Below are 24,441 nucleotides of genomic sequence, written 5' to 3'. Positions count from 1 at the left end.
CGGGCTCTTCCCATCATGCTTCCACACTTCTCCAGCCAAAGAGATGGCCCATGCAGGAGAAAGGGTCAGAGGGCCATAATAACACAGCCACTTCTGACTTGACAATGGATAACATAGAGGAAAAGGAGAACAGCTTAGTGGCTGAGTGGAAAGAGCCCTGGCTTGGGAGTCAGAGGTCATGGGTTCCAATCCCGGCTACACCACTTACCAGCTGTGTGACTTTGGGAAAGTCACTTAACTTCTCTGTGCCTCAGTTCCCTCATCTGTAAAATGGGGGTTAAGACTGTGAGTCCCAGGTGGGACAACCTGATTACCTTGTACCGAACAGTGCTTGGCACATAGTAAGCACTTAACAAATACTATTATTATTATCATCATAATGACCCATGCCTCACGTTGATTTCTGACATTACTCTCCAGGCCAAGGATAAGGGATCCCAAATGAATATCTAGGTGATAGGATTTGATCCAAAATATTTCTAGCAGTTATGGCACTGGAGACGTGCCACTTCCTGATGGTTCTTTTCAATGTTTTGATATATATACCTGTCAAGATGGTCTCTATCTAATTTGGGTGAAATGAAGACATTTTGGGGCCCTTTGCCCAGTTAGGATTCTCCCCATCCCCTGAGCCCTTGCACCTTTGGAGAAGATAGCAGTATTCTTTTCAGGGTGACTGAGGATTTTTGCAGTTTCATGTTTCTAATTCCTTTTCATTTGTAAAATATGTTGTAAAATGATTTGCTACCATCCATGGACAGCATGCTATAAATTTTACTGGGTAGTATAACAATTCAATAAGGAGGCATTTGCCTTAGCCAAGTACACCATATCCACTTAAACATTTAATTTATGTCTCCGAACAGGTGTGTGGAAATGCTGCAAAACTGATTTTTCTAGGGAGACATCCAATGAATGTATCAACAGTTACACATGTATGTCTTTTAGTAGTATGTCTAATTAATCCAAAACAATTTCTGTGTACCATTCACCTTTTTGGTAGCATTCTTATTTTAAAATGAAATCAGTGAATGAAAGCCTTTATCAAACATCATTTCCCATTTATACTTTGTCACCCCTACACTTGTAAAATGTTGCAAAAGGACTATTTAGTACTTAAAGGAAAACTAATGAATTGCGTTGCAAAATTTAATAACTGACTTTGCACCATCTATCTTACTCCCAATTCTACAGACTCAAGAATAAATAAATGTACCTTGAAGGGTTAACTGTTTGGATAACTTTGGAGTGATGTCAATGCCGTTTTTCAGCCACCCAAGCTGGGGGTCGGGTATGCCTTCAGCATGGCAGCGGAGGCTGGCTGTTACACCCGGCTCTCTCGCTTGGCTCTCTGGATACACCCGGATGACTGGTGGGACTGAAAGGCAGAAATCAGGTCAGTGGAAAAAATTCAGCAGTCCAAATTTCATTTAACACTGTTCGCAAAGCCGGTGGAGAATCTTGTGGTCATGCAAGAGAAATGCAGTATTATCATCATGTCTAAGAGCACTCAGCTTTGAAATCTGCCCCGCTGTTGGCTTGGGTAGCAGAAGGAGCATGGAGATAAGGAATCCCCTTTCCCAAGATTTACTATTTATAAAATGAGGTGCTCTAATGATCTTGAAAAAAAATAACTCAAAGCTCAACATGTAAATATATGCATCAAAGAGGCCCCTTGTGAAGTACAATTTTTAATTTTCTGTTTTACCTTCACATATCTTTACCCATTTGTTAGATGGCAAAATACCTATCAGCCATCCAAAAATATTAATCACAGAATCTATGATGAAATACAGAAGGCCCTTCAATTTCCAAAGCCAAACCGTGATCATAAGAAGTATATCAGCATGGCTCAGTGGAAAGAGCCTGGGGTTGGGAATCGGAGGTCATGGGTTCAATTCCCGGCTCTGCCACTTGTCAGCTGCATGACTGTGAGTAAGTCACTTAAATTCTCTGTGCCTCAGTTACCTCATCTGTAAAATGGGGATTAACTGTGAGCCTCACAGGGGACAACCTGATTACCTTGTATTTACCCCAGCCCTTAGAAGAGTGCTCTGCACATAGTAAGTGCTTAACAAATACCAACATTATTATTATATCTACAGATCAAAAAAGAAGGCAAGAAGGGAGATTAAAAAAAAGGGCTATCTCTTTTAGAAATGTTATGGTTCTTTGCTAATTTCACTGTTAACGGCAGGCTAAAGACAACAACATTATCAACATTACAAGGGAATCAATCCATATTTCTTGAGTGCTTACCATGTGCAGAGGACTATACTAAGCACTTGGGAGAGACCAATATAGCAACATATCAGAGTCGGTTCCCTGCCCACAACAAGCTTACAGAAAAGTGCACAGGGAATACGTCTACAGACTCTGTTGTATAGTATTCTCCCAAGCATTTAGTACAGTACTGTGCACATAGTAAGTGCTTAACAAATACCACTGATTGATCGGTTGATTGAATGATGCAGGTGCTTCTCTGTTTGGGTCATCACTCTCCAGTCTTATATGCCATTTTCCTCGATTTCCACCACATGTCTAGAAGCTACAGAGAGATCAGGAGGGCAAAGAAAATCATTGGCAGGACAAAGAATTGGCATGTGGATATTAGAGCAGTGGTTTTGAAGTGACCATGGTGGTCTTAAGCTGACATGGACACCTCTGCCCCTGCAGTGGCCAGATATAATAAAAATAATATTGTTGATATTTCTAAAGTGCTTAATATGTGCAGAGCACTGTTCTAAGTGCTGGGGTAGATAATAATAATAATAATAATAATGTTGGTATTTGTTAAGCGCTTACTATGTGCAGAGCACTGTTCTAAGTGCTGGGGTAGATAATAATAATAATAATAATAATAATAATGTTGGTATTTGTTAAGCGCTTACTATGTGCAGAGCACTGTTCTAAGCGCTGGGGTAGACACAAGGGAATCAGGTTGTCCCACGTGGGGCTCACAGTCTTAATCCCCATTTTACAGATGAGGTAACTGAGGCACAGAGAAGTGAAGTGACTTGCCCACAGTCACACAGATGACAAGATAGAGGGTAATGAGGTTGTCCCATGTGAGGCTCACAGTCTTAATTCCCATTTTACAGATGAGGTAACTGAGGCCCAGAGAAGAGAAGTGACTTGCCCACAGTCACACAGCTGTCAAGTGGCAGAGCCGGGATTCAAACCCATGACCTATGACTCCCAAGCCCGGGCTTTTTCCACTGAGCCACGCTGCTTCTCTAGATATTGGCCTAGTGCTCAGGATGAGGTACAGTGACACATTCTGATCCTTTTTCCAAGAACCTAATTGAGAATTCTAGGATGAGAAACTGATTTTCAGGTTCCCCTTTTTTATCTCGCCAGGTTCAGGGCAAGGGCTTGAGAGAATCTGCCAACAGTCACAATATGCAATATAATTTTAAAGCCTAGTAATGAAATACTTGCAAAAGAAACTAGGAATTCCATCCTTGATCAAAAATTGTTTGTTGTTCTGAAAACTGTACTTTTTCTGAAGTCTTGCTTATTGGCTGGAATATTGGGTTTAGTAGATTTGATTGTACTCTCCCAAGTGCTTAGTAGAGTGCTCTGCACACAGTAAGTGCTCAATACACTTGATTGATGGAGGTGAATTTTAAATTGTCAATGGTATTTATTGAGCACTTACTGTGTGTAGAACACTCTACTATGCACTTGAGAGAGCACATTAGAATAGAATTAGCAGTCACATTCCCTGTCCATAAGGAGCTGGCCATCTAGAAATGTTCTGGGCCTGTCACTCTCCTTCTTAAAAACCTCCAGTGGTTGCCTATCAACCTCCACACAAAACAAAAACTTCTCACTCTAGGCTTCAAGGTTCTCCATCACCTTGCTCCCTCCTACCTCTCCTCCCTTCTCTCTTTCTACTGCCCACCTCCTCACCGTCCCCCATTCTCGCCTATCCTGCCATCGACCCCGGGCCATGTCCTCCTGCAGTCCTGGAATGCCCTCCCTCCTCACCTCCACCAAACTAATTCTCTTCCCCTCTTCAAAACCCTACTTAGAGCTAACCTCCTCCAAGAGGCCTTCCCAGACTGAGCTCCCCCTTTTCCCTCTGCTCCCTCTGCTCTCCCTTTACCCCCCCTTCACCTCCCTTCAGCTAAGCCCTCTTTTCCCCCCTTTCTCTCTGCTCCTCCCCCTCTCCCTTCCCCTCCCCTCAGCACTGTACTCGTCCGCTCAACTGTATATATTTTCATTACCCTATTTATTTTGTTAATGAGTTGTACATCACCTCGATTCTATTATTTTGTTCATTAGATATACATCACCTTGATTCTATTTATTTGCTATTGTTTTAATAAGATGTTCATCCCCTTGATTCTATTTACTGCTATTGTTTTTGTCTGTCTGTCTCTCCCGATTAGACTGTAAGCCCATCAAAGGGCAGGGACTGTCTCTATTTGTTACCGATTTGTACATTCTAAGCGATTAGTACAGTGTTCTGCACATAGTAAGCGCTCAATAAATACTATTGAATGAATGAATAGAAGGGGAGATAGACACTAATATAAGTGAATAAGCAATTTATAATATATAATTTATGTACAAAGGGCAAATAGGATATCTAAAAACAATCTCTTCTTATTCATCACACTGCACAGCATGACATCCAACAAACATTCTGGCTGGAAACACAGTGGATACAATCAATCAGTCAATCAAACTTATTGAGCACTCACTGTGTGCAGAACACTGTACTAAGCACTGACAACTTTATTTCAAAATATTCATCTTTGTTCAGATCTACAAAACAAAAAGCCTGGATTAACTCCTTCAACCTCTAGACTGTAAAGCTCGTTGCGGGCATGGAACGTTTCTGCTTATATTGTACTCTCCCAAGCGCTTAGTACTGTGCTCTGCACACAACAAGTGCTCAATAAATATGATTGAATTGATCACCCTTGGTTATATTCAGAGATCAGAGCCTTTAGGCTGAACAGGTTCTCTTCCAGGCTTAAATTTGAATTCCATTTTTTTATCATTCTTTGCCAACAGCTATCCTGAAGAGAGGAAATGAACTTAGGTGAAATAATTTAGGACAGTTTGAAAAACTTTGCCTTGGGGACACAAGACAAACACTCCATCATTTTTCACCAAGAAGACATTCCTATCCATGAATTCCCTTGTATTCTAGGTTTAATTGATATACATGCATTTTTATTAGGTCTTGTGTTTATAGGTACACATACACACTCGTGACTATGGCATCTTTTTGTCTCATACCCTTCAACAGTGTACTATAATGAAGATTACTAGTTTAAGTGTATATATCTTTTCAGATGCAGATTGGGCCATCACCTATATTTTCTTTAAGGTAATTTTCACCCATAGTGCTTGACTGATTCTGAATTGTTTCACCAGCAAGTGTTTTGTGTGTGGCTCTGTGTTTCTAGAAAACTGTCAACAGTATATATTAATTCCTGTGTAAGTGATTTAAGGACTTGCAGTGATGTTCTTAAGATTTTGAGTTAGAAGGGTCTTCCAAGAGAACCCCACCCTTAGTACATCTTGAAACATTGCTGTCTAGAATAAACTGAACGAGACTAGACATTGTCATATCAGCAGATTTGGGCTCTGGCAACTATTACAAAGGTTTGGTGGTCCTAAAAAGCTAGTCAGATCCAAAGATTACTCCCTAATTAAATGATTGGTCACATCATAACGAAAGAGGTTTTTTTTTACCATATCCCCATTCCTGCTAATAATAAGAATACTAATAATTGTGGAATAACACGTGTGTAAGTAATTTTGTATTTTGGATAGATTTCATTAGACAAAAATTAAACAAGGTTAGCAAACCTTAAGTGTAAATTGTCTTTGAATTACTCCAATTTAACACCTAGGGATAGAGAATTACATGAATCTACTTACTAGCAAAATAGTAAATATCATTAGCAATATTCATTTGTTATAATAAATGATTATGAGATAAGTATCTGTTCTATATATAATAGATTTGGCATTGACAGATGGAGAAGAGATATCACAATGGAAAATTTTCTGTTGACGAGTCATGATTAAGCAAGATTTCTGAAGTCAGCTAATTAGGTTTTTTCCTTCTAATTAGTGATCTTATCTTTAATTATACATTAAATAACATGAATTCTAATCATTCCAATTTAAATGTCTCAGAATCAAAAGAAAGTAGCTTTCAGTTCCTAAAGGTTTATTTAATTTGATTTAACAAAAATCAGATGTGCAAAACTGTCACAAAACAGTTGGATGTGTGATAATATAAGAATAAGATGAAAAATTCACAGAGACTATTGCAAAAAAGGGATTAAACATTCTAAAGTGTTATCCTGCTGTTAACAAGAAGTGTCCCCAGCAGGATGTTCTCCTAAGAGCTTTGCACATAATAAAGTGCTTTAGATTTCTGTATGCCAAAACCTTGAATATATTGAGCCCGTTGTTACTAATGAAAAAGGAGTAAATGGCTTGCTTTTTGAAGGTGCAATAACTCTTTCAGACTATTAAGGTATCACTGAGGACACTGGAAGCGGTAGTTCATTAAAAATCCTTGGATTTTTCCAAAAACCCTGAATTGCAAAGTGACTTGAATGAGTTAAGACCCTGAGTGCTAAATACATAGTCTTTGATCTGGTAAGATATAATACTATTACTTTTCCTGTCATATTAGGGTAGTTAGATGGCTCTCACGATTCAGTAAATTCAAATCAATCAATCAGTTGTATTTCTTAAGCATCGACTGCGTGCAGTGAGAGGTCGGCGGCAAAGTAGAAGAGTTCGAGGTACAGTGAGGTTAGCATTAGAGGAGTGAGCTGTGTGGGCTGGGTTCTAGTAGGAGGTAGCAAGATGAGGTAGGAGTGCTTTAAAGGCAATAGGAGTTTTTGTTTTGATGTGCAGGTGGATGGGCAACCACTGGAAGTCCTTGAGGAGAGGTAAATCATGGCCTGAATGTTTTTATTATCTGAACTTTTTATTTATTCATTTGTATTTATTGAGCACTTACTTTGTGCAGAGCACTGTACTAAGCACTTGGAAAGTACAGTTCTCTTTCCGCAGGAACGGGCTTCTTTAAGGTGCCCCAAGATGTTGGGTCAGAAACTGAATCCCTGTATTTTCAGTGAACCCCAAGTCAGCATATGTTACGCTTCCCATCTTCTTTGGAATCAACTCTCTTGACTTATCCTAGTTTCTTCTTTCCCTTCTTGACTCTCTCAATATACTCTCTTTTTTTCTCTCTTTCTCGCTCTCTGTCTCTTTCTCTCCCCCTATCTTCACTCTTTCTTGGCCTTTTCTAGATTATGAATGGCTGCTGAGAGGGGTTGCAAGAATATAGTTGAGGAAGTAAAGTAACACTGAAAGAATGTCCCTTGTATCAACACATCGAACAACTTTCTCTCATGCTTATTATATCTTTTTTACTTTATTCTTCAACTCTAAAACAATCCTTTAAGAAATTCAAAAGGGCACACACCTAGCTTCCTTTACCTACCTTTAGATGCATCAAAAAAGCTTTTTCACTCATTTCCTAATTTTAGGCATTGTTTCTTCCCTTTTAAATTCTCAAGCTGCTTAAATATCCTCTCACATATTTCTTTAGCTCCCACACACTTTCTTCCTTCAGGTAAAATTCATCTATTTCCTGTTTTACTACCATTTTTACCTCTGTGTTTGTAGATAATATTATTAACTTGAATACCGAGCGCACCTTGCCTATTGCTGTATAACTTTGCTGGATTTTACTGTATGATTACAAACAATAGATCCCAGTTTTAATGTCTAATTTCTATTGTCAACAGCATCCAGGACATTGTTGACAAATGAATAATTGGGTAAGAATTAGAAAAGAACTGTGTTCCTATGTAAATCCATGTTTAATTTAATTTAGTAAAATTCCTCTCTAGTGCCCTCTCAAAATTAATAAATCTTTAAAAATATCAATACCAGAAGGTACTTTATTCCGTCTGGTAGGATCAGTCTCCTTCCGTTTCAAACAGCAGTAATGATAAATTTCTATTATTTTTTTCCAATGTTTGTTAGGTGCTTACTTTGTGCAAGGCTTTGTAGGGAAGCAGCGTGGCTCAGTGGAAAGAGCCCGGGCTTGGGAGTCAGAGGTCATGGGTTCGGATTCTGACTCAGCCACTTGTCACCTGTGTGACTCTGGGCAAGTCACTTACCTTCTCTGGGCCTCAGGTACCTCATCTGTAAAATGGGGATGAAGACTATGAGCCTCACGTGGGACAATCTGATTACCCTGCATCTACCCCAGTGCTTAGAACAGTGCTCTGCACATAGTAAGCGCTTAACAAATACCAACATTATTATTATTAGTAGTAGTAGTAAGCACTGGGGAAAGATATAAGGTGACTGAATCACATATGCTCTCTAACTCATGGATCCATCACAATTACCAAGATGGTGTAAAGGTGAACCACTCTGGAAAGCCATAACCAGTAAATCAATACTTGACCAGAAACAAAAATCTCTACTCTCCAAAGTTTAAGTCTGGGAGTTAAAAAAAGAAATCAAATTGTGACCAAGGGTTCCTAAAGGTTCTTCAGACAGTTGGAAGTACATAGAAATCTCTAAGCACCCCTAAGCTTTATGGGATGTTTAAGTGACTAATTCCTAAGCAAAAATCTTCATAGTGATAACGTGAGAAGAGAGATGCTCATTAAGTGTAATTGTTGTGAAATCTCCTTTAATAATGTTGGCATTTGTTAAGCACCTACTATGTGCAGAGCACTGTTCTAAGCACTGGGGTAGATACAGGGTAATCAGATTGTCGCACGCGAGGCTCACAGTCTTCATCCCCATTTTACAGATGAGGGAACTGAGGCACAGAGAAGTGAAGTGATTCACCCACAGTCACACAGCTGACAAGTAGCAGAGCAGGGGTCGAACCCATGACCTCTGACTCCCAAGCCCGGGCTCTTTCCAATGAGCCACGCTTCTGGTCCGATCTCTTCATCTTTTGGGACTCAAGATTGGATATCGTTACTTTCCACACACACCAAACAATAAAAATATCTCTAATAACATGCATTTGGTATTTTCTCACAATATTGTCATAAATACATTTAGTCAGAAACACTTCTGTCCTGCCTAGAACAGGAATGGAAAGACTCCATAATGATGAATTCTGGTGTTTTTTATCTTTCTTCTTCCCAGTGTGATCATTCCTTAGAAGAAGCTGCCACTGTTGTGAGCAAAGTAGGGAAAGTGCATGGTCCAGGGACTTTGAAAGCACAATTTTATAGTCATGAGGGGTGGATCACTGACCCAGTATGGTAGCCTCATTCTAGCAGAAAACAAAAATGAATTTAAGGTGAATCGTCAGGTCACTCAAGTAAACAACCAAAAACTTTTTGTGGTGTTCTTCCTCTGGGTGTCATCGTCTCCTCCTTCCTTTAGAAGAATTCTTATCACTATTCTTCCACAGATAATTCACAAAGCTGCTGCCGAGGAAAAAAATGCTAAGACAGCTTGAGGGTAAGAATATAAATTTTGCCGAAGTGCTGCTGACTCACTGTTGCATTTGGATTGTTCTGTTTGCATGGGAGTTAATAATAATAATAATAATAATAATGTTGGTATTTGTTAAGCGCTTACTATGTGCAGAGCACTGTTCTAAGCGCTGGGGTAGACCCAGGGGAATCAGGTTGTCCCACATGGGGCTCACAGTCTTAATCCCCATTTTACAGATGAGGTAACTGAGGCACAGAGAAGTGAAGTGACTTGCCCAGAGTCACACAGCTGACAAGTGGCAGAGCTGGGAGTTCTTTTGTCAATAGAGGAAGTTTCCGATTGAAAATTTGTAGGCTGAATTTAATGAACATTTCAGTTGATAGTGAGCTTGCTGGATGCTTGTGTCTCTGACATTATTAAAGCCATCAATTCCACCTCCTTAGCCCCATCCCTAAAGCTTTCCAATATTCAGAATTCCCATAGTGTCTTGTCACCAGTACAAAACTCACTAACATTATTAAGATGGAAAAATATTTGAAGTTACAAATGCCAGATGTGAAAACATCATGAATCCAAGTCATTTCCAGAATGATAAATATATTTCATAATTTCTCAAGGCTTTTTTTTATCTTTTGGGGCAATCCAGTAAGAAAGCTAGAGGACTACAAATGATCTTTAGCACACATTGTCAGAACAGCTTTTTCCTGACCCTTTTCTACAATTCTCCTCCTGGCTTTCTTCCATGCCATTCTATGTTCTAGGAAAAGTCTCTTGCTGCACAATTACAATCAATTAATCAATCACCTTTACTGAATTTTCCTGTGTTCAGAGCACTGTACTAGCAGTTGGGAGTGTACTAGTTACTTTCTGTCTTTCATACCTGCAACAAAGTCAGTTACCAAAGCTTGATTGCCCTGACGCTGACCTTTTCTTATAATAATAATAATAATGCTGGTATTTGTTAAGCGCTTACTATGTGCCGAGCACTGTTCTAAGCGCTGGGGTAGACACAGGGGAATCAGGTTGTCCCACGTGGGGCTCACAGTCTTAATCCCCATTTTACAGATGAGGTAACTGAGGCACCGAGAAGTTAAGTGACTTGCCCAAAGTCACACAGCTGACAAGTGGCCAAACCGGGATTCGAACCCATGACCTCTGACTCCAAAGCCCGTGCTCTTTCCACTGAGCCATGCTGCTTCTCTAGTAGTAATTATAGTAGTAATAGTTTTTATTAAGCACTTATTCTCTAGTAGTAATTATAGTAGTAATAGTTTTTATTAAGCACTTATTCTCAATGAATCAATCAATGGCATTTTTTTTGAGCATTTACTGGTTGCAGAGCAATGTACTAAACAGTTTGGAGAGTACAATAAAACACATTTGGTAGACATGTCCCCTGCCATAATAAGCTAATAGTCTAGAGGGAAGACAGTAATATAAATAAAGTGCTGTGGGGCTGCGAGTGGGGCGATGCAAAGCACGATTCTAAACAGAAGGGAATAATAATAATAATAATAATAATAATAATAATAATAATAATAATGTTATTTGTTAAACACTTACTATGTGCAGAGCACTGTTCTAAGTGCTGGGGTAGATACAGGGTAATCAGGTTGTCCCACGTGAGGCTGACAATTAATCCCCATTTTACAGATGAGGTAACTGAGGCACAGGGAAGTGCAGTGACTTGCCCACAGTCACACAGCTGAGAAGTGGCAGAGCTGAGATTCAAACCCTTGACCTCTGACTCCCAAGCATGGGCTCTTTCCACTGAGCCACGCTGCTTCTCATAGAACTACATAGATGAGAGGTTGAACCTATCCATGGCCCGCTGGAGCTCACAATCTAAGAATAAAAATTCAAAAGGGTTACCTTCATAACATTTTTAGAATCCACCCATTCCTCTCTTTTGCTTCCATGCTGTTCCAAGAACCTATCAAGTCCCTCTGTAACTACTGTTGTAGCCTGTTTATTGACCTTTTTTTAAAAATGGTATCTGTTAAGCACTTACTATGTGCCAGGAACTATATTAAGCACTGTGGAAAACATAAGCTATTCAAGTTGGAAACAGTCCATGTCCCACATGGGGCTCACAGTCTTCATCCCCATTTTCCAGATGAGGTAATTGAAGCACATAGAAGTTAAGTGACTTGTCCAAGGTCACACAGCAGATGAGGCAGAGGCTGGATTAGAACCCAGGTCGTTCTAACTCCCAGTCCTGCACTCTGTCCTCTAAGCACACCACTTCTCCCCGGTTCATGTCTCTCCCCTCGCCAGTCTATACTTCTCTGCCGCTTGGAATTTTTTTCTGACAAAATGTTGAGTCCATATCTCCCCACTCATCAAAAGCCTCCATTGGCTGCACATTCACCTCTACATCCAACCAAAACTCCTTTCCAACAGATTTAGAGCACTCTCTCTCTCCCTCCTACCTTAAATCACCGATCTCCTACTTTGACCCAATCTACAGACTTTGGTCCTCTAATACCAACCCACTCTCTCTTTAGCTTGGTCCCATCTAAACTGGCCTGACCCCTTGTCCGTGTCCTCCCTCGGTCCTGGAAATCCCTCTCCCTTCATATCTGAGAGTCTACCATTCTCCCTCCCTTTCAAAACCCTACTCATTCATTTATTCAAACATATTTATTGAGATACATATGTGAGAAGCAGCGTAGTTTAGTGCAAAGAGCACGGGCTTGGAAGTCAGAAGTTGTGGGTTCTAATCCTGGCTCCGCCACTTGTCTGCTGTGTGACTTGGCAAGTCACTTAACTTCTCTGTATCTCAGTTACCTCATCTGTAAAATGGGGATTAAGACTGTGAGCCCCACGTGGGACAACCTGATTACCTGATATCTATCCCAGCACTTAGAACAGTGCCTGGCACATAGTAAGCACTTAACAGATACCGTAACTATTATTATAGAAGCAGTGTGACTCAGTGGAAAGAACACGGGCTTAGGAGTCAGAAGTCATAGGTTCGAATCCCAGCTCTGCCACCTGTCAGCTGTGTGACTTTGGGCCAGTCACTTAACTTCTCGGTGGCTCAGTTCTCTCATCTGTAAAATGGTGATGAAGACTGTGAGCATCACGTGGGACAACCTCATTACCCTGTATCTGCCCCAGCGCTTAGAGCAGTGCTCTGCACTTAGTAAGCGCTTAACAAATACCAACATTATTATTATTATTATTTACTGAATGCTTACTGTGTGCAGAGCACTATGCTAAATGTTTGGGAGAGTACAATACTTTCTCATAAACATTCTTATAAACAGATACATTCTCTGTCTATAACCAGTTTTAAAGCAGTTCATCACCTTGCTCCCTCCTACCTCACCTCACTTCTCTCCTTCTCCAAGACAACCCTTATACTTCGTTCTTCTAGTGCTAACCTTCTCCCTGTGCCTCAGTCTCTCCTGTCTTACTGCCAACCGCAGGCCCACATCTTGCCTCTGTCCTGGAATGTCCTCCCTCCTCAAATCCAATAGACAATTACTCTCCCCCATTTCAAAGCTTTTTTGAAGGCACATAATAATAATAAAAATAATGATGGTATTTGTTAAGCGCTTACTATGTGCCAAGCCCTGTTATAAGCATTGGGGTAGATACAAGGTAGTCAGGTTGTTCCACATGGGGCTCACAGTCCTAATCCCCATTTTCCAGATGAAATAACTGAGGCCCAGAGAAGTGAAATGATTTGCTGAAGATCACATAGCAGACAAGGGGTAAAGCCAGGATTAGAAACTATGACCTTCTGACTCTCAGGCCCGTGTCCTTTCCACTAGGCTACTGCTTCTCATATCTCCTCACATCTCCTCCAAGAGGCCTTCTCAGACTAACCCCACTTTTCCTCATTTCCCACTTCCTTTTCCTTCACCCTGAATTGCTCCCTTTGCTCTCCCCGCAACCCCACCGCATTTATGTACATATCTGTCATTTTATTTTTTGTACCATTGTCTGTCTCCCCTCGTCTCGACTGTGAGCTCGATGTGGGCAAGGAATGTCACTTTTTATTGCTGTACGGTACTTTCCCAAGCCTGTCTCCATCTCCATCTCCAAGTCTCCATCTGTTGCCAAATTGTACATTCCAAGCGCTTAGTACAGTACTCTGCACATAGTAAGCGCTCAATAAATACTATTGAATGAATGAATAAAATTAATCCTTCAAAAATAAAGAGTATAAAAGAAATAAAAATTTGACACACAGATTAGTGGTTGTTTCATTTGTTTCCTTTGAAAGCTTCTTGAGGAGAGAATCCTCATTTTTTTTGTCTTGTAAGCAGCTCCTAGAAAAATTGTTGTTATTCTCAGAGTTTCTTTAATCACTATGTAAACTGGCCAAATGTCTAGGACCACAGTTATCAGAAGGGGTTAAGGTCGCTGGCGCTTTGAGGCAGTAGGGTGCCGTGGAAGCTGACCAGGCAGGATGAGGGAAAATGACCTTTCCATCATATGAGCAGCCCTCCAGCCCTGTTACCTGACTCCTGCAGCAACCTCTGTCATAAGCCAAGTTACCAGTTCCACTCTGGAATGGGTAAAGAGGGGACAAACTTTGGTTTGGGTTCCCAGCTGCCCAGAGGTCCCCAGATTTATAAACTGACCCAAGAGGCCCTTTCAATAGTCCATTCTTTATTTCATCGTACCATTCCTGGAGATCAAGATGATCAAATACTGATAGTTAGTTAGGTTCTCCTCTGCACTATAAGCTCCTTAGTGTCTATTATCTAATTCATATTTGGACTCTCCCAAACATTTTAGTGCTCTCCCCACAGTCGGCACTCAATAAACACCATTTTATTAAGAGAAACAGGTCCATAGTTATCATCATAATCATCATCATCAATGCACACCTGCTGTCTGTTCAGATGTCTCAACTACTTGCTTCCAATAAAACTGGAATTTCTGAATTGTAAACTTATTCAGTCATTCACTCAATCACATTTATTGAGCGCCTACTTTTCACTGAGCACTGTACTAAGCACTTGGAAAGTACAATTCAGCCACAAAGAGAGACAATCCCTGACCACAATGTTTTGAGGGCTGGGTTCACGTCTATCAATTGTATTGTACTTTTCCAACCTCTTAATACTGTGCTCTGTACACAATATACACTAAATGAATATCAATGATTAATTGATTGCTTGGGGGTTGTTTAACTAGACCATCAAACTCCAGGGCACGCTGAGGTCCGTTCTCTATGCTGCAGGGCTAAAGGGTCAGGGAAGGAGTAGGAGTGGGAAGTGTTGTGATATGGAACATTAGTTTATTGTCCCCTTTTGACAGAGCATAAGTCAGAGTAAAGGAGAAGATGAAGAGTGGAGGCCACTCTTTTCTCCATGAAAAATGCATTTGCTGGGTAGGAGGAGAGTTGCAAGCTCACTGATTAATTAACATTAGTAGACTATTTAAAATCATGTCTGTCTGCATACTTATCACCTACTTTCTAGGAGAAAATCCCATTTTCTCTTTTAATATTTTATGCTTTGTGTGTCAGGGAGACTAATTTTATCATTAATTCACTTACATATACGGTAGACTAAGTAAACAGAAACTAACATTTATTAACACATTAGCATGAAAGTTTTAGCCAAAATAATAGAACAATTGCTATTTATTTCTCAGTGCAGCCTTCATTATTTAAAGTGAATTCATAACATAATTAACAATAATAATTAGTAGAATTAGAAAGAATTGTTTGCTGTGGGAAGATATCCCTACCAGAGTGTACCATCAATCTCTATTTCTTTTAGCTTCAATAATTTGCAGTCTTCCATTTCCTCAATAGATGGCAGTAACCTTTTCTGTTTTCATATAATTTTGGCAGAAAAACTAGTTCTTCACAAAGCCTGTGTAACGATTTTCTTCTCCACTTCCCTTTAATTCTGACTCTTTTGCCTGTTTTTTCTGTCTCTGATAGTGCTATTCCCTCGTTTCATCATTTTTGTTTAGACGTTTTTGTCTCAACCAACTTGTCATTATCGTTGGTTACCATCTGCCATTAATTTTCTAATTCTGTGCCTTTTCATGGCCTAAATTCCCTTAATATCTCCACAAAATCTCTGGAAATAGGGGCAGTACTTCACTCCCGATCCCTAAGCGTCTTGGACCACTAGTTTTTTGGGTTCTGTTGAGGGTGGTCAATCAATCAATCCATCAATCATCCTTACTCAGGGAGAATTGACTGTGAGGAGAGCACTGTATTAAGAACTTGGGAGAGTACAATACAACTGAGTTGACAGACAAATTCCATATCTTTTTTCAATTTGTCTACTCATTTTTTTCCCGATCTTGCTTCTATGTTTTACTTTTTATTCCCCTATTCCACGCCTATCTAAGTCTTTTCATTTCCTACTTCCAGGTTTCCAACTGCTCTTGTAGTTGCAGATTGGTAAGGTCTTGTACCTGGCTCTATTTTTGTTTTGACTATTTTTTCCTCCAGTTTCTTTATGTTCTCCGTTCTTTTTTTCTATTTCCCTTTTGATACTTTTTCCATCCCTCCCCATGATCGATTACTTCATAGAAGCACAGAGAAGCTGCTTCTAAAACACAGAGGGGAGGCCACTCTTCTCATTTGAGCTTCCTGCCTGCAGTCTCCTCTTCAAACTAGGGAAGGTGAGGTGCTGGAATGAAATGTATTCATATTTCAGTGCAACAAGGCCTAGGGGATAGAGCATAGGCCTGGGAGTTAGAAAGGCCTACATTCTCATCCCAGCTCCAACACTTATTTACTGTGTGACCTTCGGCAAGACACATAACTTCTCTATAATTCGGTAACTTCTTCTGCAAAATGGGGATTTAGGCTGAGACCCCTCTGTGGAACGGGGACTGTGTCCATCCTGATTAGCTTCTAGCTACCCCAGGGCTTAGAGAAGTGTCTGAAACATAGTAAGTGCTTGACAAATACCATACCAAAAAAAAATAGTCCCTTTACTTTGGGCATCAGTGTGTAAAACACTAGGAAACATTTTCATAATAGTGGCAAAAAGCAATTTTTAAGTAAAATAGGACTGCTCAAACAACCCAAGTTTCCCACATAATTGCAGGGAATTTTGCAGGTATGAAAGGAAATTTTGACTGAAGTAACCTCCAAAAAATGCTTCCTTAATAATACTATTTGTTAAGCTCTTAATTCTATGTGTCAGGCACTTTTCTAAGCCCTGGGGTAGGTATGAGATAAATTGAATGGGACATGGTCCCTGCTAAATAGGGCTCACACTCGTAATCCCCATTTTACAGATGAGGGAACAGAGGCACTGAAAAGTTAAGTGACTTTCCCAAGGTGACACCACAGACAAGTGGCAGAGCCAGGATTAGAACCCATGACCTTCTGATTCCCAGTCCTGGGATCTATCCACTAGGCCATGCTGTAATGTCATAACTCTTGTAATTGTAACCTGAACATCTATGAGGTTGAAACATTTTAAAAATCAATCGGTCAATATTTTTTGATCACTTATTGTGTGCAGAGCACTGTACTGAGTGCTTGGAAGAGTAAGAGTCGCTAGGCCCTCTCCCTGCCCAAAAAGGAGTTTAGAATCTAGAGCAGAAAGGTTTTAACTTAAACTACTATTTGTTATATTGATGTACTTTTAAAGCTTAGTTTTTAAAGGGCTATTTGAAGAGACATTTCCAAAATGACTTGTTCAAATCAATACATGGTTTATGTTATTTCACTGGGTCACCAGGGCAGTTTACTTCCTAAGGAAGTAAACCTCCTCCTGGCGGCGATGAGGTACCCCCTCAGTGAATTTGTGGCCCAAATGAGACAAAGCAGCTTCCATAGATGCCTAATTTAGATAGGGAGGGGAATGCTCTCAAGGAAAAACTTTAGGAAAGTCAGGGATTAAGTACTTACTCTAAGCCAAACACCATACTAAGTGCTGGGGACTGACAGAAAATTAAGTTACTTCCCCACGATTACACAACAGGCGTGGAAAATCTTGGATCAGAATCCAGGTCTTCTTCCTCCAAGGCCTATGTTTGTTCCACTAGGCCTTTTCTCTGACTCCCAGACCTGTAATCTTTACACTAGTTAGCAATACCTAACGATAATAATAATTGTAGTATTTGTTAGGTGCTTACTATGTGCCAGGCACTGTACTAAGTGCTAGGGTAGACACAAGATAATTGGGTTGGTGACCGTCTCTGTACCGGATAGTCTCAATCTCCATTTTACATATGAGGTAAATGAGGCACAGGGAAGTTAAGTGACTTGCCCAAAATCACACTGTAGGTAAACAGCAGAGATGGCATTAGAAGCCCATACTTCCAGGCCAATACTGTATCCACTAGGCCATACTGCTTCTTTATTACTGCCTCCTATTAAGGAGTATTATTCATTTCTAATAAGTTCACCCTATGTGTAGAGTACTATTCTGGGATCTTGAGAGTCCACAAGTATTGGTAGACATGATCTCTGCCCTCAAGAAGCTGGCAGAAATGACTATAGTCATGGTAAAATAGAATCAAGTGTCTGAAAATGTGTTGGAGTCTATTTTCTCTTTATAATGATATACACTTAGCTGTATTATTTTTCTCTTAAAAAAAAAGAAAAGACTCCTGTTAATATTTGGTATTACAATCCATACCTTCTCCCTTTCAACATTTTGTTCACTTTGTAGCAAAAGAGATTCAATAAGCACAAGCATTATAAACACCAAGCAGAAAAAAGTAACAATGTGTTTTTTTTTCTCAGAATGGCTCTTTGTAGCATAATTGTTTGAATGGCTATTTGAATAAGGGCTTTAGATCAAGGAGCTATTTAAAAACATCATTTGCCAGTTCAAACACAACATCAAATAAAGCTTTAGAGTTCATGACAAAGCCACCAAGCAAGTGAAAAGAAAAATACAACACACAACAAACACTAAGAAACAAGGGGAGATTAGGTAAATGGAAGAATTCAGTTATAAAATTCTTTTTTAGAACATATGGATTAACAATTGCACATGCAAATTGCAAAAGGTATTTAAAATCTAATTAAATGGTCTTCAAAGTATCCTATGTTGGGTCTTTAAGATCAAATAAAATCCTCATTATTGCATTAACCTTCCTTTGCCTTTCCTCCTATTCTCAAGTGCCATTACATTAACTAGTTATTATGATGCTCTATAACTACCTCCAGAATACATGTTTGGTAACATTATATTTTACCCACACAAATAGATTAGCAGATCATTTGACCAGTGCATTCGTTCCTCATGTAGATATCAATGCTTTATTTTGCTTATAATTTAACCACTAATGATTCAACAGGCAAAAACTGTTGTCTACAATGTTAAAATGTCTAAGCTGCCCATTGAAAGAACTGTGTTTTATGTGAACACAGGAGAAATAAATAGGTGTTTGTGGAGGGGTGGGTGAAGGAAAGAATATTAGAAGACTCATGGGCAGGCAGACCTACAAACTGATAGGTTTTATGTTACTAGTATCATATTATCTTAGGCATTTACCCATTCAGTTATCTTCAGTGCATATCACTTGGAACAGAGGTGGTGACAGGAAAAGGTAAGTAGGCAAGTGAGAATACAGCTGCAGCTTCTGTTATTTGTGAGCAGAGAATGTGTTTACCAAATCTGTTATATTATAATGTCCGAAACACGTAGTCCAATGCTCAGTAAATCTGGGTAAATACCCAATAAATAAGAATAAAACTGATTGTCATTACATTGTTGCTGACTCTTTCAAATTCTTGGGGTTAATCTAGTAGGGAGGAGGAACTGTGGATGGTGTGTATCAGACTGATGAAACTCCAGTTAACTCTTCCAGTCAATAGTTGGTAGATTTCCCATTTAGGTTAGCTCCTATGGACTCTATTTTGGCTATTCTGGTCAGCTGGTAATAATGACCATGAGAACAACAGCTGCTTCAGTCCATTCCAACCCCAACGTATGTGTTTGTGTGTGTATGTACTTGTTTGTGCGCACACACACACACATTCACATTCTCTCACATATAGTGTTATAGACACAATGGTAAAATCACTGTCGATTGATTATGCGGAAATCATAATCTAGGACTCCCTTCAGGGATATTTTCAAGTCTGATTTTCTTATCTAGGGATGTCAGTTATCTGAAGGAGTTCTTCTGGTGCTGGTGAATGAAATAGTATTCGTCAGGAGCATGACTAGTTAGTTTCTGGCATAGGTAAAGGTGATCAGGAGCAGTATCATGCCTATGCACCTATTGTGAACATGTAAAGGAAATCTGCCTTGAGGGAAAAGCAAACACTGAATAACTTGGAAAGACCATTCTGCATAAAAGCTGAAGTTCCAAAAGACTGTTCTGAAAACAGCAACAAAATGAATGAAATGAATTCTACTTTATCACACTCTTTGGATTTATAGAGAATGCATCCTCAGATGAGGCCCCCAAATACCTCACCTACTGCAGTGTGCTGAACATTTGTATTCTTTGAAAAACATCAGAGCTAAAAATGTACTTTAGCACCATTTCTATAGTGAAATAATTAAATAACTGCTGAATCCCTAAGGAAAATTTCCTGTAACTCCTACTCTTGATATTTCTAAGACTCTTCCTACTCAACAACCTTAAATTTTCTACTTATTAATGATGCAACGCTAATACTGAGACAAACCAGAAGAATAACTGAATTACATTGTTATCTTACTCAAGTGCTTAGAACAGTGTGTTGTACTCAGAGGATACAAAATAAATACCATTACTCATTACCATTACTACACTAAAACTATTACTACTACTACTGATAATAATAGTAATAATAATAATAGTGATTGTACTTTGTTAAGTGCCTATGTACTAAGAACTGGGGTAGATGCGAGACCATCAAGCAGCATGGCTCAGTGGAAAGAGCACGGGCTTTGGAGTCAGAGGTCATGGGTTCGAATCCCGGCTCGGCCACTTGGCAGCTGTGTGACTTTGGGCAAGTCACTTAACTTCTCGGTGCCTCAGTTCCCTCATATGTAAAATGGGGATGAAGACTGTGAGCCCCACGTGGGACAACCTGATTCCCCTGTCTACCCCAGCGCTTAGAACGGTGCTCGGCACACAGTAAGCGCTTAACAAATACCAACATTATTATGGGGCTTACTGTCTAAATAGGAGGAAGAACAGGTTAAAATCTCCATTGTGCAGGTAAGGGAACTGAGGCCTAGAGAAGGCAAGTGACTTGCCCAAGTAGTTCACACAGCAAGTGGTGAAACTGGAATTAGAACCCAAGTCCTCTGACGCTGGTCCATGCTGCTGCTGCTTCTTAGTCTCAGCAGAATAGAAAACTGACGGGGGGTTTTGTAAATGGTTGGTCTGTCTTGCAAATGCTGTTTTATGCCATAAATGTTATTCTTACAATCCATCAATTGCATTTATTGAGCACCTGCAAAATCTCCACCAAAGAGTTTATAGTCTATTTTACATTGATTTCATATGTATTTAATGCTACACTTCCACAAATCCAGAAACCTCAATCTCTTTATTCTGTTCTCCATATAAATGCTAAGAGCATTTGCCCTTTATAGAGATTATGATTCCCAGGCATCCAGACTGAAATGGAGTAAACATAAATTAAACAATCAGTAGTATTTTTTGAATACCCAATACTGGGAGTTCCTTGTGTCTATCAACTCTACTGAACTGTTCTCTTCCAAGTCTCTTATCCAGTGCTCAGCATACAATAACCACTGAGTAAATACCACTGATTGATTGATTACTGTACTAAAGCCTTGAGAGAATGGAATTACTAGATATGATCTTTCCCCTCAACTAATGGACAACTGTGGGGAGATAAGACACTAAAATAAATTACAGAAGGGAGGAACAATGAAAAGGGGATATAGTGGTAGGCTACTGCTTCAGTGATAGGGCATGTAAGACACACACTAAAAAGCTGCAGGAATCTGTGAGGCCTTAAGCCTTTATGTGGTGCTGGAGAGGCAGAGGGAAGATTTATAAGCAGGGAAGGTTAGAAATTAACTGGGGAAGGTGTCCTGGTAGAGAATTAATTTCGGAAAGGCTTTACAAATGGGGAGATGTCTGGTCTGTTGAGTTTGAAGCAAGAAAGAGATCCACACAACGGGGAGGCCATGGGTAAGAGATCAGCATGGCCTAATGGAAAGAATATGGGCCTGGAAGCCAGAAGGCCAGGGTTGCAATCCCGGCTCTGCCATCTACCTACTGTGTGACCTTGTGCAAGTCATTTCACTTCTCTGCTCCTCAGCTTCCCCATCTGCAAAGTGGAGAATCAATAGCTGTTTTCCATCCTCTTATTTAGATTGTGAGCCCCAGGGGGGAGCTTCATTATCTTATTAAAACCCCAGTGCTTAGTATGGTGATTGGCACATAGCAAATAGCACAATTCTTCCCTAGACTGTAAGCTTATTGTGGTCAGGGTACGTGTCTACCATCTCTGCTATTTTATACTCTCCCAAGTGTTACCATCTCTGCTACTATGTACTCTCCAAAGTGTTTAGTACAGTGCTCCGCATACAGTTAGTTCTGAATAAGTATGATGGATCAGGGAAATGGGAATAAGTGAATTGGTCAGCTTGAGTGGGATGAAGAGAGTGATCTGGTATGACATGTTAGAACAGAGTAAATTCATTCAGAGTAAATGAGAGGGAGAGAGCTGATGGACTGCCTTAAAGGCAACCATCAGGAGTTTATGCTCGATAGAGAAAATAATTAGTGAACATCTAAGATATATGAGTGGAGAGGCGTGTGCAAAATGAAATTGTAAGAAAAGGTGCTGGCAGCAGAATAAAACATGGACTGAAGAGGGTAGAGTCTGAAGGCAGGAAGAAGAGGTGATCTTGGTAGGAGCAGCCTCAGTGGAGTAAAAAGAATCAACATCTAATTGTAATGGGTCAAAGACAGAATTGGAAGGGATAAAATTGAGTCAGCAGGTGTAGATGACCCAACTGAGGAGTTTGGACTGGAATGGCAGGGAAAACATGAAGCAAAACCTGTATTGTATAGTGGGATCCCGAGAGGGTTTATTTTAGGGAGATGTGGATATGTTTGAAGATAGAGGAGAAGAGAAGAAGAGATGGGGTTGGACCAGGTAGATTCTGAAAACAGGCAGGGAATCTCCTTTTGAGAGATAGCTGAGAAGGAAGATAGAGTGGAAATGAGGATGAGAGGGAACAGGAGAGGTGAGGAAAACTATGCAACTCACTCTTGATGGTTTCAGTTATGTCGACAAGGTCTTAGGCAAGACCATTAGGATCAAGAGAGGGCTGAGTTAGGGACAGTGGGGGCTTGAAGAGGAAGTTAAAAGTCTGGAATAATCAGTAGGGCCAATGAGAATGGGACTTAGTAAGAAGAAATGTTGTTGTGCAGTACAGTGCTTTGCACATAGTAAGTGCTCAATACATATGATTGGCAAAAGAGATAGTGTTAGGGCAAGCAAGGATGACTTTGAGGTGGCTGAAGTTGGCTTGGTGCTGGATTTCCACAGAAGAAGTGGAGGAGTGGAGGAAGCCTATTATGGAGGAGATTTAAGGATAGAAAGGAAAGACATTACATATTAAATTCTCATGACTCCCACTGCACATGCCTCCCATGTCAAACTGATTTGGTTCTCATTAGACACCCCTACTTCAATCATTGGTTCCAAGACTTTTCTTCTCCAAGAGCAACACTGAATTTCCTGTAACGATTATCCAAATATGTAAGATTAGAATGTATAAACTCATTTTCTGATGCATTCTTCATCATAAATTCAGATGGGGCACTGAGTATTATACTACCTAATATAGGTAGCCCCTTTCTCACTTTTTTAATAAACATGAGTTAATTGATTTTAATAACTCCATTTTAAAGTGGGTCAAAAATATTTGCAATCATTTGATGCTACAAAACTGCAATAATTTAAAAAGTGAAACAATTTTTCTAAGGTATCTAAATTCTATTGCAAATCAGAAGTGGAACCAGAAGAGCAATCCAGGCATCTTGTATTTTAATGTGCCTAAATCCAGTCATAGCAAGTTACCACTTCAAAAGGATTCCATCTGTTAAGAAAAGGGTATTACAAGAGAAGCAGTCACATCTTCTCTCCTTAACCTCTGATTTTCTTCAAGTAACAAGATGGGCACAAGTTGTTCAAGTTACGTAAGTTGGTCATCTCACATGGACCTCCTCTGGCGCTCTGCACTCTGAATCAAACACACAGCAACTGACTAATAAATGCCCTAATGATTGATTATGAAAGCACTATTATTCACTGCCCTAATTCGTGATTAAGTCACTATGATTAGCAGTATACCAAGATTCACGATTTGCTTAAAATCTATCTTTTTTCCTTCAAGTCTGTCTACATCATTAAGCAGGAAAATTAGCAAGGAAATTGACCCATGTTTGTGAACTATAAAATGGAATAATTTAGGGAAACCATATAGCAATTAGGGTATCACTACTTACCATTCACTTGAAAGATGTGCGTCTGATAGAGTGTATCGTAACCATCCGCATAGCAGGTGTAATTCCCCATGTGAGTTGTGGTGACCTTAGTAATGTACAAGGATCCATCATCCCCAAAATCCTAAGGATGAAAAGAGAAGCAAAGTGATTAGTCTTATCTTAAAAACACTGTAACAAACAGGATCTTAAATTTGTAGGAACATTCAAGCAAAACCCAAATCTTCAAGTTAGAAAAGAAATGGCATTTCCAGCCTAATCTTAAAACTAGATTGAAATTTCTATTTTACTTAAGTTGACATGGAAGGTTGGTGTTTACACACGGTACAATGTGACTTTATTGCTAATTCCCCACAACCCTGCATATGTCTTTGATTAGATGTTGAGAAAGTTAATCTGCATACAGAATAACTGCAATCCTAGATGATTTGTTCCCATATTGGTTTAAGATTTCATAACCGAAATGACTTCACAATGATTGCTTCATAAGAAAACAAATGAACTCTAGTTTGTCTATATTTACCTCCCTTTTGATGTTTCTCTCTTTGCAGTTTGTCGCTTTGAAAGATTTTAGTCCCCATGCAA

At 39.7% G+C, this 24,441-nt stretch overlaps 1 protein-coding gene across 2 annotated transcripts in view; it reads right to left on the bottom strand.

Moving 5' to 3' along the window:
- The window catches only part of FSTL5 (follistatin like 5), a 520,766-nt gene that overhangs the window by 92,526 nt on the left and 403,799 nt on the right, over window positions 1-24,441 (bottom strand). For both annotated transcript variants that reach the window (XM_029077167.2, XM_029077169.2), the window contains exons 8-9: window positions 23,860-23,980; window positions 1,217-1,378 (exon numbers count right to left, since the gene is read on the bottom strand). In XM_029077167.2, the coding sequence (XP_028933000.1) occupies window positions 1,217-1,378; window positions 23,860-23,980 (283 nt within the window). The remainder of the gene's footprint in view (window positions 1-1,216; window positions 1,379-23,859; window positions 23,981-24,441) is intronic.

Source organism: Ornithorhynchus anatinus, chromosome 12 (assembly GCF_004115215.2).
Source record: "Ornithorhynchus anatinus isolate Pmale09 chromosome 12, mOrnAna1.pri.v4, whole genome shotgun sequence".
In the NCBI taxonomy this organism is placed as follows: Eukaryota; Metazoa; Chordata; class Mammalia; order Monotremata; family Ornithorhynchidae; genus Ornithorhynchus; species Ornithorhynchus anatinus.
The sequence above is the reverse complement of the archived record's forward strand: the minus strand, read 5'-3'. Positions and strand labels throughout refer to the sequence as shown.